The 13471-nt window shown below is 45.4% G+C and overlaps 1 protein-coding gene across 6 annotated transcripts in view; it reads right to left on the bottom strand.

The window, feature by feature from the left end:
* The window catches only part of LOC126210625 (collagenase-like), a 231944-nt gene that overhangs the window by 114597 nt on the left and 103876 nt on the right, over positions 1 to 13471 (bottom strand). For 4 of the 6 annotated variants that reach the window (XM_049939923.1, XM_049939924.1, XM_049939919.1 and 1 more), the window contains exon 2: positions 9914 to 10082. The exons of the other annotated variants lie outside the window; for them this stretch is intronic. In XM_049939923.1, the coding sequence (XP_049795880.1) occupies positions 9914 to 10082 (169 nt within the window). The remainder of the gene's footprint in view (positions 1 to 9913; positions 10083 to 13471) is intronic. 6 annotated transcript variants of the gene reach the window in all.

Here is a 13471-nt window from a genome sequence, read left to right as displayed (position 1 = left end):
CACAGCAACGTCTTTCTGGGACTCCATTATTAAAGAATCCGTAGAAATACGACTGGCGGAAAATCTGTTAAACCGTGACAGCGGCTACCAGCTGGACAGTGCATGGAATCCCATCATCTCCACAATTTGCTCAATTCGAAGACCGACAAGTGCGCCGACGGCCGCGGCACACAGCAACGCAGAGGGCGACTGAGTTCTGCTATTCCACCAGAGAGGGTGCTGCCGGCGGGCAGTGTGGTTCATCTATCAAGTTTTCGACGCATGTGCAGAATAGTTACAGTACGCTATATATTGCGGAACGGAGGACGTTTTCGCGTGGAAGACCTCCCGCATCCTCTTATTCCTCAAACCCAACAAACCCCCTTCTGCCGCCTCTTCCTATCGTCCCATCTGCCTCACCTCCGTCTTCAGTAAGGTCTTTGAATCCATCCTCTCCCGCCGTATCCATCAGCACCTTGCTCAACACCACCTCCTCCCCCTTACCCAGTGTGGCTTCCGACCCTCCTTCTCTGCTGAAGACCAACTCCTTAACCTTGTTCACCTTCTGTCCCTCCAGCTCAACTCCCGTCGCTCCGCCATTTTTGTTTCCCTTGACCTCCAAAATACCTATGACCGTGTATGGCATCCCGGTCTCCTCTTTAAGCTCCAAACCTATGCCCAGCCTATCAATTTTGACCGTCTGGTCGCTTCCTTCCTCTCGCACCGTCCTTCCTATGTCACCCTCCACAACACCAACTCCCGTATCTTTTATCCCACGGCTGGTGTTCCCCAGGGTTCTGTCCTCTCCCCTCTCCTTTATCTCTTGTATACAGCTGATATGCCCAAGCCACCCCCACCAGTCCACCTCCTCCAGTATGCTGATGACACCGCCTTCCTGGCTCTCTATCCTACCCTTCAACGGTCTCAATGTACCCTCCAAGCCCACCTTCACCAGTTCACCACTTGGTGTAACCAGTGGTTCCTCCATCTCAACCCCTCCAAAACCCAGGCAATCATCATAGGCCGCACCACCCACTACTTTCGCCTCCATGATTTCTGCCTCACCCTTTATAGTCGTCCCATCCAGCTCACCCCCACCCTGAAATACCTTGGCCTCACCCTCGACCGACACCTCACCTGGACCCCTCATCTCCAGACCATCCAGCAGAAAGCCCATTCCCACCTCTGCCTTCTGAAACTCCTGTCTGGCCAGACATGGGGATTGCATCCTTCTACCATCCTCCACACCTACAAATCCCTCATCCGTCCTATCCTCTGTTATGCCAGCGTTGCTTGGATCTCTGCCCCCACCTGCTTTTACAAGGCCCTCCAAATCCTTGAACGCCATGCGCTCCACCTTGCCTTCCGTATCCGCCTTCCTTCCCCCACACGGCTCCTGTATGAACTGATCCCCTTCCCCCACCTCCTCCTGTTCCTCCAACATGTCCGCATCCTTTACATTGTCCACAGGCTTGATCCCCCCCCACGCTCTGGTTTCCTCCTTCCTCTTCTCCCCCCACCCATTGCGGCACCTCTATCGCTGTATCCCTCCCTCTCTCCACCTCCACACCCTCCATCTCCTTCATCAGGGCAATTTCCAACACCTCCCCCTCCTGGATGATGAACTTCGCCGTGACATCTACCAATCCTTCCAACTATAACCTGGCCTTGTTCCCCCCCCTCCCTAGGGCCCCCTTTTTCCTCTTCCCTACTTCTCCCAGAGCGGATTTTCCTACTTTCCCCCCACCTCCCCTGAGACCCTGCACCCCGTACTTGCTTCCTTCCCTCCCACATCCCTCCCTACCTGGCCCTCCTCAGCGTGCCCCCCGCTTTCTCCCCATCTCTTCCCCTCCCTCCCTTTTTCCATTCATCTCCTTGCACCTGGCAGATCCTCTGCTTTGATCATCGTTGGTGTGCCACATCAGTGTTGTGTTTAGTGCCGTTTCTCCTGTGCGTCAAGAGGTGTGATTTTAATTGTGTACTGCCTTGACGTTCGCCCTCAGTGTTTGTTATGTGCTAAGCCAACCGTCGATACCTTTTATGCTCCAGTCATACTGTGCCTTGTGTTCTTTTAATTGTCGCAGTGTGTGGCTTTTTGTGTGTGCTACTTTTAAACAGTTTTTTATCTCCATTTTACAGTCACCCCGTTTTTTTTTTGTCTATTGCATTCCATGATGTTCCCCCTTTTTTTTATATCTATGCCACCATATTCTCTCCTTTGTTATTTTTAAATGTCTTCTATTGTTTGTTCTATGTCTTTCGGCTGAAGAGCAGCGCATATGCTGCTGCCAGCCCGCCCCGATGGGGAATTGAAATACAATAAAGGAAAAAAAAAAAACGTTTTCGCGCGACGCCACCGGCGCCATCGGTAACTTGCTCGTTGGTCTAGCGGTAGCGTCTTTGATTCATAATCAAAACGTCTTCGGTCCCGGATTCGATCCACGCCACTGCCTAAATTTTGATAAATAATCAGCATTGGCGGCCGAAGACTTCCGGCAAAAGAAGTCAGCCTCATTCTGCCAACAGCCTTGTCAAAGAAGGCGGAGGAGCGGACAGAGGTTCAGGGTACTCTCTTGTCCTAGGGGTCGGAAATTGCCCCTAAAGGCGGAAGAATCAGCAATGATCAACGACATGAGGATGCAGAAGGCAATGGAAACTACTGCATTAAAGACACGTAATGTGTATCCACAGGACATGTGGCCTGTATTTGAAGAGGTGTCATGATGATCTCTCCATTGGCAAAAGATTCCGGAATAGTCCCCCATTCGGATCTCCGGGAGGGGACTGCCAAGGGGGAGGTTACCATGAGAAAAAGATTGAATAATCAACGAAAGGATAACGTTCTACGAGTCGGGGCGTGGAATGTCAGAAGCTTGAACGTGGTAGGGAAACTAGAAAATCTGAAAAGGGAAATGCAAAGGCTCAATCTAGATATAGTAGGGGTCGGTGAAGTGAAGTGGAAGGAAGACAAGGATTTCTGGTCAGATGAGTATTGGGTAATATCAACAGCAGCAGAAAATGGTATAACAGGTGTAGGATTCGTTATGAATAGGAAGGTACGGCAGACGGTGTGTTACTCTGAACAGTTCAGTGACCGGGTTGTTCTAATCAGAATCGACAACAGACCAACACCGACAACGATAGTTCAGGTATACATGCCGACGGCGCAAGCTGAAGATGAACAGATAGAGAAAGTGTATGAGGATATTGAAAGGGTAATGCAGTATGTAAAGGGGGACGAAAATCTAATAGTCATGGGCGACTGGAATGCAGTTGTAGGGGAAGGAGTAGAAGAAAAGGTTACAGTAGAATATGGGCTTGGGACAAGGAATGAAAGAGGAGGAAGACTAATTGAGTTCTGTAACAAGTTTCAGCTGGTAATAGCGAATACCCTGTTCAAGAATCACAAGAGGAGGAGGTATACTTGGAAAAGGCGGGGAGATACGGGAAGATTTCAATTAGATTACATCATGGTCAGACAGAGATTCCGAAATCAGATACTGGATTGTAAGGCGTACCCAGGATCAGATATAGACTCAGATCACAATATAGTAGTGATGAAGAGTAGGCTGAAATTCAAGACATTAGTCAGAAAGAATCAATACGCAAAGAAGTGGGATACGGAAATACTAAGGAATGACGAGATACGTTTGAAGTTCTCTAACGCTATAGATACAGCAATAAGGAATAGCGCAGTAGGCAGAACAGTTGAAGAGGAATGGACATCTCTAAAAAGGGCCATCACAGAAGTTGGGAAGGAAAACATAGGTACAAAGAAGGTAGCTGCGAAGAAACCATGGGTAACAGAAGAAATACTTCAGTTGATTGATGAAAGGAGGAAGTACAAACATGTTCCGGGAAAATCAGGAATACAGAAATACAAGTCGCTGAGGAATGAAATAAATAGGAAGTGCAGGGAAGCTAAGACGAAATGGCTGCAGGAAAATGTGAAGACATCGAAAAAGATATGATTGTCGGAAGGACAGACTCAGCATACAGGAAAGTCAAAACAACCTTTGGTGACATTAAAAGCAACGGTGGTAACATTAAGAGTGCAACGGGAATTCCACTGTTAAATGCACAGGAGAGAGCAGATAGGTGGAAAGAATACATTGAAAGTCTCTATAAGGGTGAAGATTTGTCTGATGTGATAGAAGAAGAAACAGGAGTCGATTCAGAAGAGATAGGGGATCCAGTATTAGAATCGGAATTTAAAAGAGCTTTGGAGGACTTACGGTCAAATAAGGCACAAGGGATAGATAACATTCCATCAGAATATCTAAAATCATTGGGGGAAGTGGCAACAAAACGACTATTCACGTTGGTGTGTAGAATATATGAGTCTGGCGATATAACATCTGACTTTTGGAAAAGCATCATCCACACAATTCCGAAGACGGCAAGAGCTGACAAGTGCGAGAAATATCGCACAATCAGCTTAACAGTTCATGCATCGAAGCTTCTTACAAGAATAATATACAGAAGAATGGAAGAGAAAATTGAGAATGCGCTAGGTGACGATGAGTTTGGCTTTAGGAAAACTAAAGGGACGAGAGAAGTAATTCTGACGTTACGGCTAATAATGGAAGCAAGGCTAAAGAAAAATCAAGACACTTTCATAGGATTTGTCGACCTGGAAAAAGCGTTCGACAATATAAAATGGTGCAAGCTGTTCGAGATTCTGAAAAAAGTAGGGGTAAGCTATAGAGAGAGACGGGTCATATACAATATGTGCAACAACCAAGAGGTAATAATAAGAGTGGACGATCAAGAACGAAGTGCTCGTATTAAGAAGGGTGTAAGACATAGCTGTAGCCTTTCGCCCCTACTCTTCAATCTGTACATCGATGAAGCAATGATGGAAATAAAAGAAAGGTTCTGGAGTGGAATTAAATTACAAGGTGAAAGGATATCAATGATACGATTCGCTGATGACATTGCTCTCCTGAGGGAAAGTGAAGAAGAATTAAATGATCTGCTGAACCGAATGTACAGTCTAATGAGTACACAGTATGGTTTGAGAGTAAATCGGAGAAAGACGAAGGTAATGAGAAGTAGTTGAAATGAGAACAGCGAGACACTTAACATCAGGATTGATGGTCATGAAGTCAATGAAGTTAAGGAATTAGGTGGACTGATAAGGTAAGGAATGAGGAGGTTCTACGCAGAATCGGAGAGGAAAGGAATATGTGGAAAACACTGATAAGGATACGGGACAGGATGATAGGACATCTGCTAAGACATGAGGGAATGACTTCCATGGTACTAGAGGGAGCTGTAGAGGGCAAAAACTGTAGAGGAAGACAGAGATTGGAATACGTCAAAGCAAATAATTGAGGACATAGGTTGCAAGTGCTACTCTGAGATGAGGTTAGCACAGGAAAGGAATTCGTGGCAGACCGCATCAAACCAGTCAGTAGACTGATGACCAAAAAAAAAAACTTGCTCGGGCTAAGAAACGCCGGGACTGGCGACAGACATGCACCCGTTTAAACGCTACCCTTCCTATCAACTCGTCCAAGTACTGGTCAGCCTTCCACCGCCTTACCGTATCTAAACCCTCCCCCTACTATCCTCTCCTTCATGACAACCAACCCTTCTTTGACAACACTAGTAAGGCCAATCACTTTGCCTCCTTCCTCTCTGATGTCTTTACCATCCTTGACGATCCCCAGTTCGATTACTCCCTCTTCCCAGATGTCCGCGATCGAACTGATACCTCTGTCCCTCCCCTCGCACCTGGCTTCCAGTACTTGGACAACATTGCACATGCAGAACCCAAAGCCCCAAACACTACACCTATCGCCACCTTCGTGAACCTCCTGCCTCTTTCCTCTCCACCCTGGCCAGGCTCTACAATGTAGTTCTGTCCACCGGCTACAACCCCGACATGTGGAAAACCTCCCGTATCCTGATGTTCCCTAAACCCGGTAAACCGCCATCCGCTGTCTCCTCCTACTGTCCCATCAGCCTTACCTCAGTCTTCAGCAAGGTCCCGGAATCCATCCTCACCCAACAAATCCACCAGCATCTCCGCCAGCACCGCCTCCTTCCCGTTACCCAGTGTTGCTTTCGGCCGTCCTTCTCTTCCGATGACCTTCTCCTTCACCTCACTCATCTCCTCTCTGAACAGCTTAATTCCCGTCGTACCGCTATCTTCCTCTCCCTTGACCTTGAACGAGCCTATGACCGCATGTGGCATTCCGGTCTCCTCTTCAAGCTCCAAACCTTCGCCCTTCCTATTAACTACGTCCGTCTGATCGGCTCATTTCTTTCCCAACGTCCTTCCTACGTCACCATCCACAACTTGGATTCCTACACCTTTTTCCCCTCCGCTGGTGTGCCCCAGGGTTCCGTCATCTCCCCTCTTCTATACCTCTTGTATACGGCAGACATGCCGCCGCCTTCCTTGCCCTTGCCCCCACCCTGCAGCGCTCCCAACACCTTCTCCAATCCTATCTTGACCGGTTCACCACTTCATGCAACCAGTGCTTGCTTAAGGTCAATCCTTCCAAAACCCAGGCGATCATTGTAGGCAAAACCACCCCTTCCTTCCACCTCCTCGATTTCTACATCACCATCTGTGGCTGTCCTATCGCCCTCACCCCCACCCTTAAGTACCTTGGTGTGACCCTCGACCGTCGCCTCTCCTGGACCCCCCACCTCCGGAAGATCCATGCCAAGGCATGCTCGCCGGCCGAAGTGGCCATGCGGTTAAAGGCGCTGCAGTCTGGAACCGCAAGACCGCTACGGTTGCAGGTTCGAATCCTGCCTCGGGTATGGATGTTTGTGATGTCCTTAGGTTAGTTAGGTTTAACTAGTTCTAAGTTCTAGCAGTTGAGTCCCATAGTGCTCAGAGCCGTTTGAACCATGTGAACCAAGGCATGCTCCCGGTTCAGTCTCCTCAAGCTCCTTTCCAGCCGTACTTGGGGTCTGGACCCCTCCACCATCCTCCATACCTGTAAATCCCTCATTCGCCCTTTGCTACACCCACCCTGCCTGGATCTCCCTCCATCTTTTACAAATCCCTCCAGATCCTAGAACGCCATGCTTTTTGCCTCGCCTATCGCATCTGTCTCCCCTCCCCCACACGGGTCCTGTACGACCTAATTCCCTTCCCCCACTTCCTCAGACAGATACAGATCCTCTACACCTCCCGTAAACTCGACCCTCCTCACCCACTGGTCTCTACCATCCTCTCCCGCCCCCGTCCACTGCCGCGCCTGTACTTCCACGTCCCACCAGCTCTCCATCTCTCCACTATCCATACCCTCTCCCAAGATGGCTTCCACCAGCTCCCCCTCCGTGATGAGACCTCCTCCTCCATCTACCCCTCCTACCAACTTTGATCCTCCCTCCCTCTTCCTGTGTTTGTTTCCCTTGGGCACCCACTCTTACTTCTCTCCCCCTTCCGTCCCTCCTCCCTTTCTCACCACTCCTCCACCGGGCTTCCCCTACCACCGTCTCTCCACTCCTCCTCCCATATCCTCTGCCATTGGCATCTTTGCTATCCCTTCTCCCTCCCCCTCACCCTTCTTCTCCTCTTGGCAGGTCCCCGGACTCGCACACGTTACGTGGACATTCGCGCGCCGGAGATGATCGCCATCCGTTTCTCGTGTGTGCCATCGTGTTTTGTGTTCAGTGTTCACCGTCACGCTCCATCATTCACATGTGCCATCGAAATCATCAGTGTTTGTGCGTCGTGTCAACAGTTTGTAGTGTGGATTATCGTCAAGTGTGAACGGCTCCATGTTTTGTATTGTATGTCTACTGTTTTTTACACCTCCATTATGTCAATTGTGAGTATTCTTTCTGTTTTTATCATTGTCTCCTCTATGGCTGAAGAGCGGCGTAGAATGCTGCTGCCAGCCTACCTGTTGATTGTACAGGTATAAAATTACAATAAAGGAAAATAAAGACGTTTTCGCCTGTCTGCGACGGCTCACCTGAAGATGACTGGCAGGTGCCCAGTTGAAATATCGTGCGAAGTGTTGAACGACGACCGGCTGCAAGCCCGAAATTTGTTTGAACAGTCAACTCGCCGGGAAAATTTTAAAATTCACAACATTAAATACTGATTGTGCGTTTCACTGTTGTATGCAAGTCTGGCTATGCGTGTGGCCAACGGCTTCTACGTGTATATAACTGGTTTCTCCGATGGATGGTTGTCACTTTTCAGTCTTGTCGGTTTTTATCTCAAGAGATTTTGCTTGGGTTATAATTTCGGGTCGTCCTTTGTGTGATCTCTATACTGTCCTTGGTGAGCAGGAAGTTTTGCATCAACTAAGGGCTATTTTAACCATACTCAACACGTGCTTTTTTTTCGAAAAGCATGTCTTTCCACGGATTCTGATTCTTTAATACGAGCCTAAAATAAAATACGCCGAAACGGAATATTTGTCGTCGTAAAATGCGCTTGAATATAGCAATTTTTCACAAAACTCGGCATCTCCATTTTTCAAGGTTCCCAAAGCGCAACTAATTCTCCTTTTATACAGTATGGTTGAAACTTGGAACATGAAATTTCAAACCTAGATTTAATATCATTTGTACTCGCATGTGTTAACTGTCAGGGAGTAGAACAATAGCGTAGATAATAAACCAACAGTTTGCTAATCGTTTGTTGGGCAATGTTTCTTTCATGTCCAGCCACTGCTTTACTACAAGATTAGTAGCTATTGTGGTAAGATGTTAAGTAAGATGTTAGAAGCCAGAATACTCTGAAACAGTTCAGGAGTTGAAAAGTGCAATATAAAGGAGGAGTCGTCACCGTGAAATGGTGCGATTGCCCCCCCCCCTCCCCCCCAAATTAAGACCTGAATACAGAATACAACCATTTTGAAAGGACAAAGGAAACAGTAGTGGAAAGCAAGGTGTCTGTATTTCGATTATCTTAAACTTTTTAGAGCTATCCAAAGTTGAACTGGGTGATTGCTTACTACGATTAGTGTACACACATTAGACTTTTGCTCGCCAGTAAATAAACACAAGCTGGAAATGATATTAATCAACGCTAGGCATCCCATATATGAATTAAATGAGTTTGCGGCTATTTCTGGTTTGTGCCCAACTTCTGAGGCCCGAAATTTTGCACTTAGTTCAGTTTTACACTTACAATACACAAACGATACATCCTGCAAAATAATTCCAAAACAGCAGAATAAAATAGCATAAAATTTAGCGTAGAATGGCCCACTTAAGAATTAATAACGGTTCAGCCATTTAGCAATAATCGATTGTCAAAAATCGACAATTGTTACCATATTGTTCGTAAAAGCAAATTGTGCTCATGTTCCGATGTCTATAACTGAAAAACGGCTACTCAAAACTGAGAGTGCCATGCGTCAAAGTTGTAGATCACAATTTCTGCATAAAAAGAGCTCCTATATTTTAAGCTTGAGTCACTCATTTGCAAAGATATATTTAAAAATGTAAGGTATTCGTAGCGGAAAAAAAAACGTGCGTAGAAATGTGGATATGTTGAGTTTTGTAAAAGTTTTAAATTTCTTATTTTCTCAATAAAGGCGGTTAATGATGAAGTTCAATTATTCCTTCACCAAACCCTACCTGCATGGCTGATCAGGATTATATTTCTAATTTTTTTTGAATCATCAATATTGAGTATCACTAAAATATATCACCTGTAAAATTCTTTAATTGGTGTTTGTCGAGTTTTGTTAAAAAGACCCTCAATTTACACTTTACTTTGCACTTCCGTTTCTCAAGACGAACATTGGAAAAATTAAAATAATAAGCTTATCAAAATCATATCTCTAAGTACTGGAAACAATAATTTGTTAAAGTGTAACACATGACATAATACATCCAAATTGTTCTATCACTGCAGCACCCAAACTTAGTCATTGCCCAATAAAACTACATTACTTTCTGAACAGCCTCTACAGATGGTGTGTTGGCAGCTGTTTCAACTTACTGGGTTGTGCAGTAGGAGGCGGTGAGGACTGCCCTGGTGGTGATCAGCGATCCACCCCATATATCTCCACCGTCAGCAATGATGAGGGCCTGGTATGGGAACTGGCCCACTCCTGCAGGGTGGCCATCAGTGATGCGACCATTTCCCTCTTTAGGTGCGGTCCCCTTTTCTGAAACAAGAGGTACAACTGTGACACAGCTCTATTGATTTCTCTGCTCTTTTCATCAGCCTGAGATCAACTACAAACACCAGATCTACAACTAATCAACAGGATCACACAGAAGGCACTTTACCCACCACAACCAAAACTTTCAGGTTTTTTAATTACATTAGACACACTTTTAGTTGCAATTGATCCATGTTGAGGAGAACCTACACAATGCAAAACAGGTCATGAAAGCAATATTACGAAATAAATGTTTTCAACAAAAAACAAATATGATTATATGTCCTCCACAGCTCCCAAGTGAGGTGATCTTCATGAATGTGAATGAGTCAAAAAATGTGTACATATTTTCGTTCAAAAGATAAAAAATCAATAAAAAAACAGTTTATAATACCTATTTACAGTAGCTTATTATTGCACTGAATTTGTTCGGAAGTCAGATTGTACTGATACTCGCACTATTTGATAGTATGAGCAACGCACACTCATCAGTTGCTTAGTAGGTAGCGTGTCATATTTGGGGGATTTTCGTAGTTATATCTGCAGATGACGAAAATATGCGGCTTAACTGATACACTGCACTAAAGATGTTTCTAAAGTGCATCAATTTTAGGATGATTTGTTGTGGGAAGGTGTCACCAAATGTGACGTCGGTAGCTAAACAAGCTATACATCTTATCTTGGAGCTAGTTCTTGGCAGTATTTAGTAGATGGTTATAAAATTGAAAGGAGAGTCTTCGCGCAACAGTTCCGATTGGTAAATGTCGCAGCCTTCCTCCGTATGGTAACCAACGGCTGATCCTCTCCAGACATGAAGTGAAAAAAAAGAAAAAAAAAAGAAAGGCACGTCGAAGGAATTGTCCGAATAGGACGGGAACCGGTAGATGTGATGTACATGTGCAGACAAAGAAATGATTACAGTTTTAGAAAAATTACATGATTTATTCAAGAGAAAGATCTTTTCCAGTTGAGCAATCAGTTAAAGGGTTGGCCCACTTCTGGCCCTCAAGCAAGGGGTTATTCAGCTTAGCATTCTCTGGCAGAGTTGTTCAACGCCCTCCTGAGAGATACCGTGTCGAATAATGCCGGCAAAATCCTGAGCAGGGTGGAAGGCCCTGTCCGTAATGCTCCTAACGTTCTCAACTGTGGAGAGACCTGCCTAAGGTGGGGTTTGGCAGGCACGAAGGCGAGCACTAGAAACTTTCGCCGCGTGCGGGCGGCCATTATCTTGCTGAAATGTAAGCCTGGGATGGCTAGCCTTGAACGGCAACAAAACGGGACGTAGAATATCGTCGACGTACCGCTGTGCTGTGAGCGTCCAGCCGGCCGTTGTGGCCGAGTGGTTCTAGGCGCTTCAGTCCGGAACCGCGCTGCTGCTACGGACGCAGGTTCGAATCCTGCCTCGGGCATGGCTGTGTGTGATGTCCTTAGGTTAGTTAGGTTTAAGTAGTTCTAAGTCTAGGGGACTGATGACCTCAGATGTTAAGTCCCACAGTGCTTAGAGCCATTTGATTTGTAAGCGTCCGTTTACACCTGTGCCCATTACGGGTCGACACCATGCAGCTGTAACTCGCCCCACAGGGAAGTAGAGGCTCCCAGTGTGAAGTATGAATGGAATCCGTCACACGCACATGTTCAGGAAGAAGCATGCAGCGGGAATTAAATTGGACGATTTTCAGCGAATTATGTTAGGAAATGAGATAGTAAAAGAAGTAGATGAGTACAGTGTGCTCTCGATTATCTGTGGTAATTGGGAACTTGAAAATCTAATAAATAAGAACCTATCAGCAATCGAAGCTGATAGTTTCTTATATATTAATGGATAGATACTGCCTACAGGAAAATTAAAGAGACCTTTGGAGAAAAGAGAACCACTTGTATGAATATCAAGAGCTCAGATGGCAACCCAGTTCTAAGCAAAGAAGGGAAGGCAGAAAGGTGGAAGGAGTATATAGAGGGTTTATACAAGGGCGATGTACTTGAGGACAGTATTATGGAAATGGAAGAGGATGTAGATGAAGATGAAATCGGAGATAAGATACTGCGTGAAGAGTTTGACAGAGCACTGAAAGACCTGAGTCGAAACAAGGCCCCGGGAGTAGACAACATTCCATTAGAACTACTGATGGCCTTGGGAGAGCCAGTCATGACAAAACTCTACCATCTGGTGAGCAAGATTTATGAGACAGGCGAAATACCCACAGACTTCAAGAAGAATATAATAATTCCAATACCAAAGAAAGCAGGTGTTCACAGATGTGAAAATTACCGAACTATCAGTTTAATAAGTCACAGCTGCAAAATACTAACGCGAATTCTTTACAGACGAATGGAAAAACTGGTAGAAGCGAACCTCGGGGAAGATCAGTTTGGATTCCGTAGAAATGTTGGAACGCGTGAGGCAATACCAACCTTACGACTTATCTTAGAAGAAAGATTAAGAAAAGGCAAACCTACGTTTCTAGCATTTGTAGACTTAGAGAAAGCTTTTGACAACGTTAACTGGAATACTCTCTTTCAAATTCTGAAGGTGGCAGGGGTAAAATACAGGGAGCGAAAGGCTATTTACAATTTGTACAGAAAGCAGATGGCAGTTATAAGAGTCGAGGGGCATGAAAGGGAAGCAGTGGTTGGGAAAGGAGTGAGACAGGGTTGTAGCCTCTCCCCGATGTTATTCAATCTGTATATTGAGCAAGCAGTAAGGGAAACATAAGAAAAATTCGGAGTAGGTATTAAAATTCATGGAGAAGAAGTAAAAACTTTGAGGTTCGCCGATGACATTGTAATTCTGTCAGAGCAAAGGACTTGGAAGAGCAGTTGAACGGAATTGACAGTGTCTTGAAAGGAGGATATAAGATGAACATCAACAAAAGCAAAACGAGGATAATGGAATGTAGTCAAATTAAATCGGGTGATGCTGAGGGGATTAGATTAGGAAATGAGACACTTAAAGTAGTAAAGGAGTTTTGCTATTTAGGGAGTAAAATAACTGATGATGGTCGAAGTAGAGAGGATATAAAATGTAGACTGGCAATGGCAAGGAAATCGTTTCTGAAGAAGAGAAATTTGTTAACATCGAGAATAGATTTAAGTGTCAGGAAGTCGTTTCTGAAAGTATTTGTATGGAGTGTAGCCATGTATGGAAGTGAAACATGGACGATAACCAGTTTGGACAAGAAGAGAATAGAAGCTTTCGAAATGTGGTGCTACAGAAGAATGCTGAAGATAAGGTGGGTAGATCACGTAACTAATGAGGAGGTATTGAATAGGATTGGGGAGAAGAGAAGTTTGTGGCACAACTTGACTAGAAGAAGGGATCGAATGGTAGGACATGTTTTGAGGCATCAAGGGATCACAAATTTAGCATTGGAGGGCAGCATGGAGGGAGACCA

The sequence above is a fragment of the Schistocerca nitens genome, chromosome 10 (genome assembly GCF_023898315.1).
Source record: "Schistocerca nitens isolate TAMUIC-IGC-003100 chromosome 10, iqSchNite1.1, whole genome shotgun sequence".
In the NCBI taxonomy this organism is placed as follows: domain Eukaryota; kingdom Metazoa; phylum Arthropoda; class Insecta; order Orthoptera; family Acrididae; genus Schistocerca; species Schistocerca nitens.
Note: the sequence above shows the minus strand (reverse complement) of the source record. Positions and strands in the feature narration are given on the sequence as shown.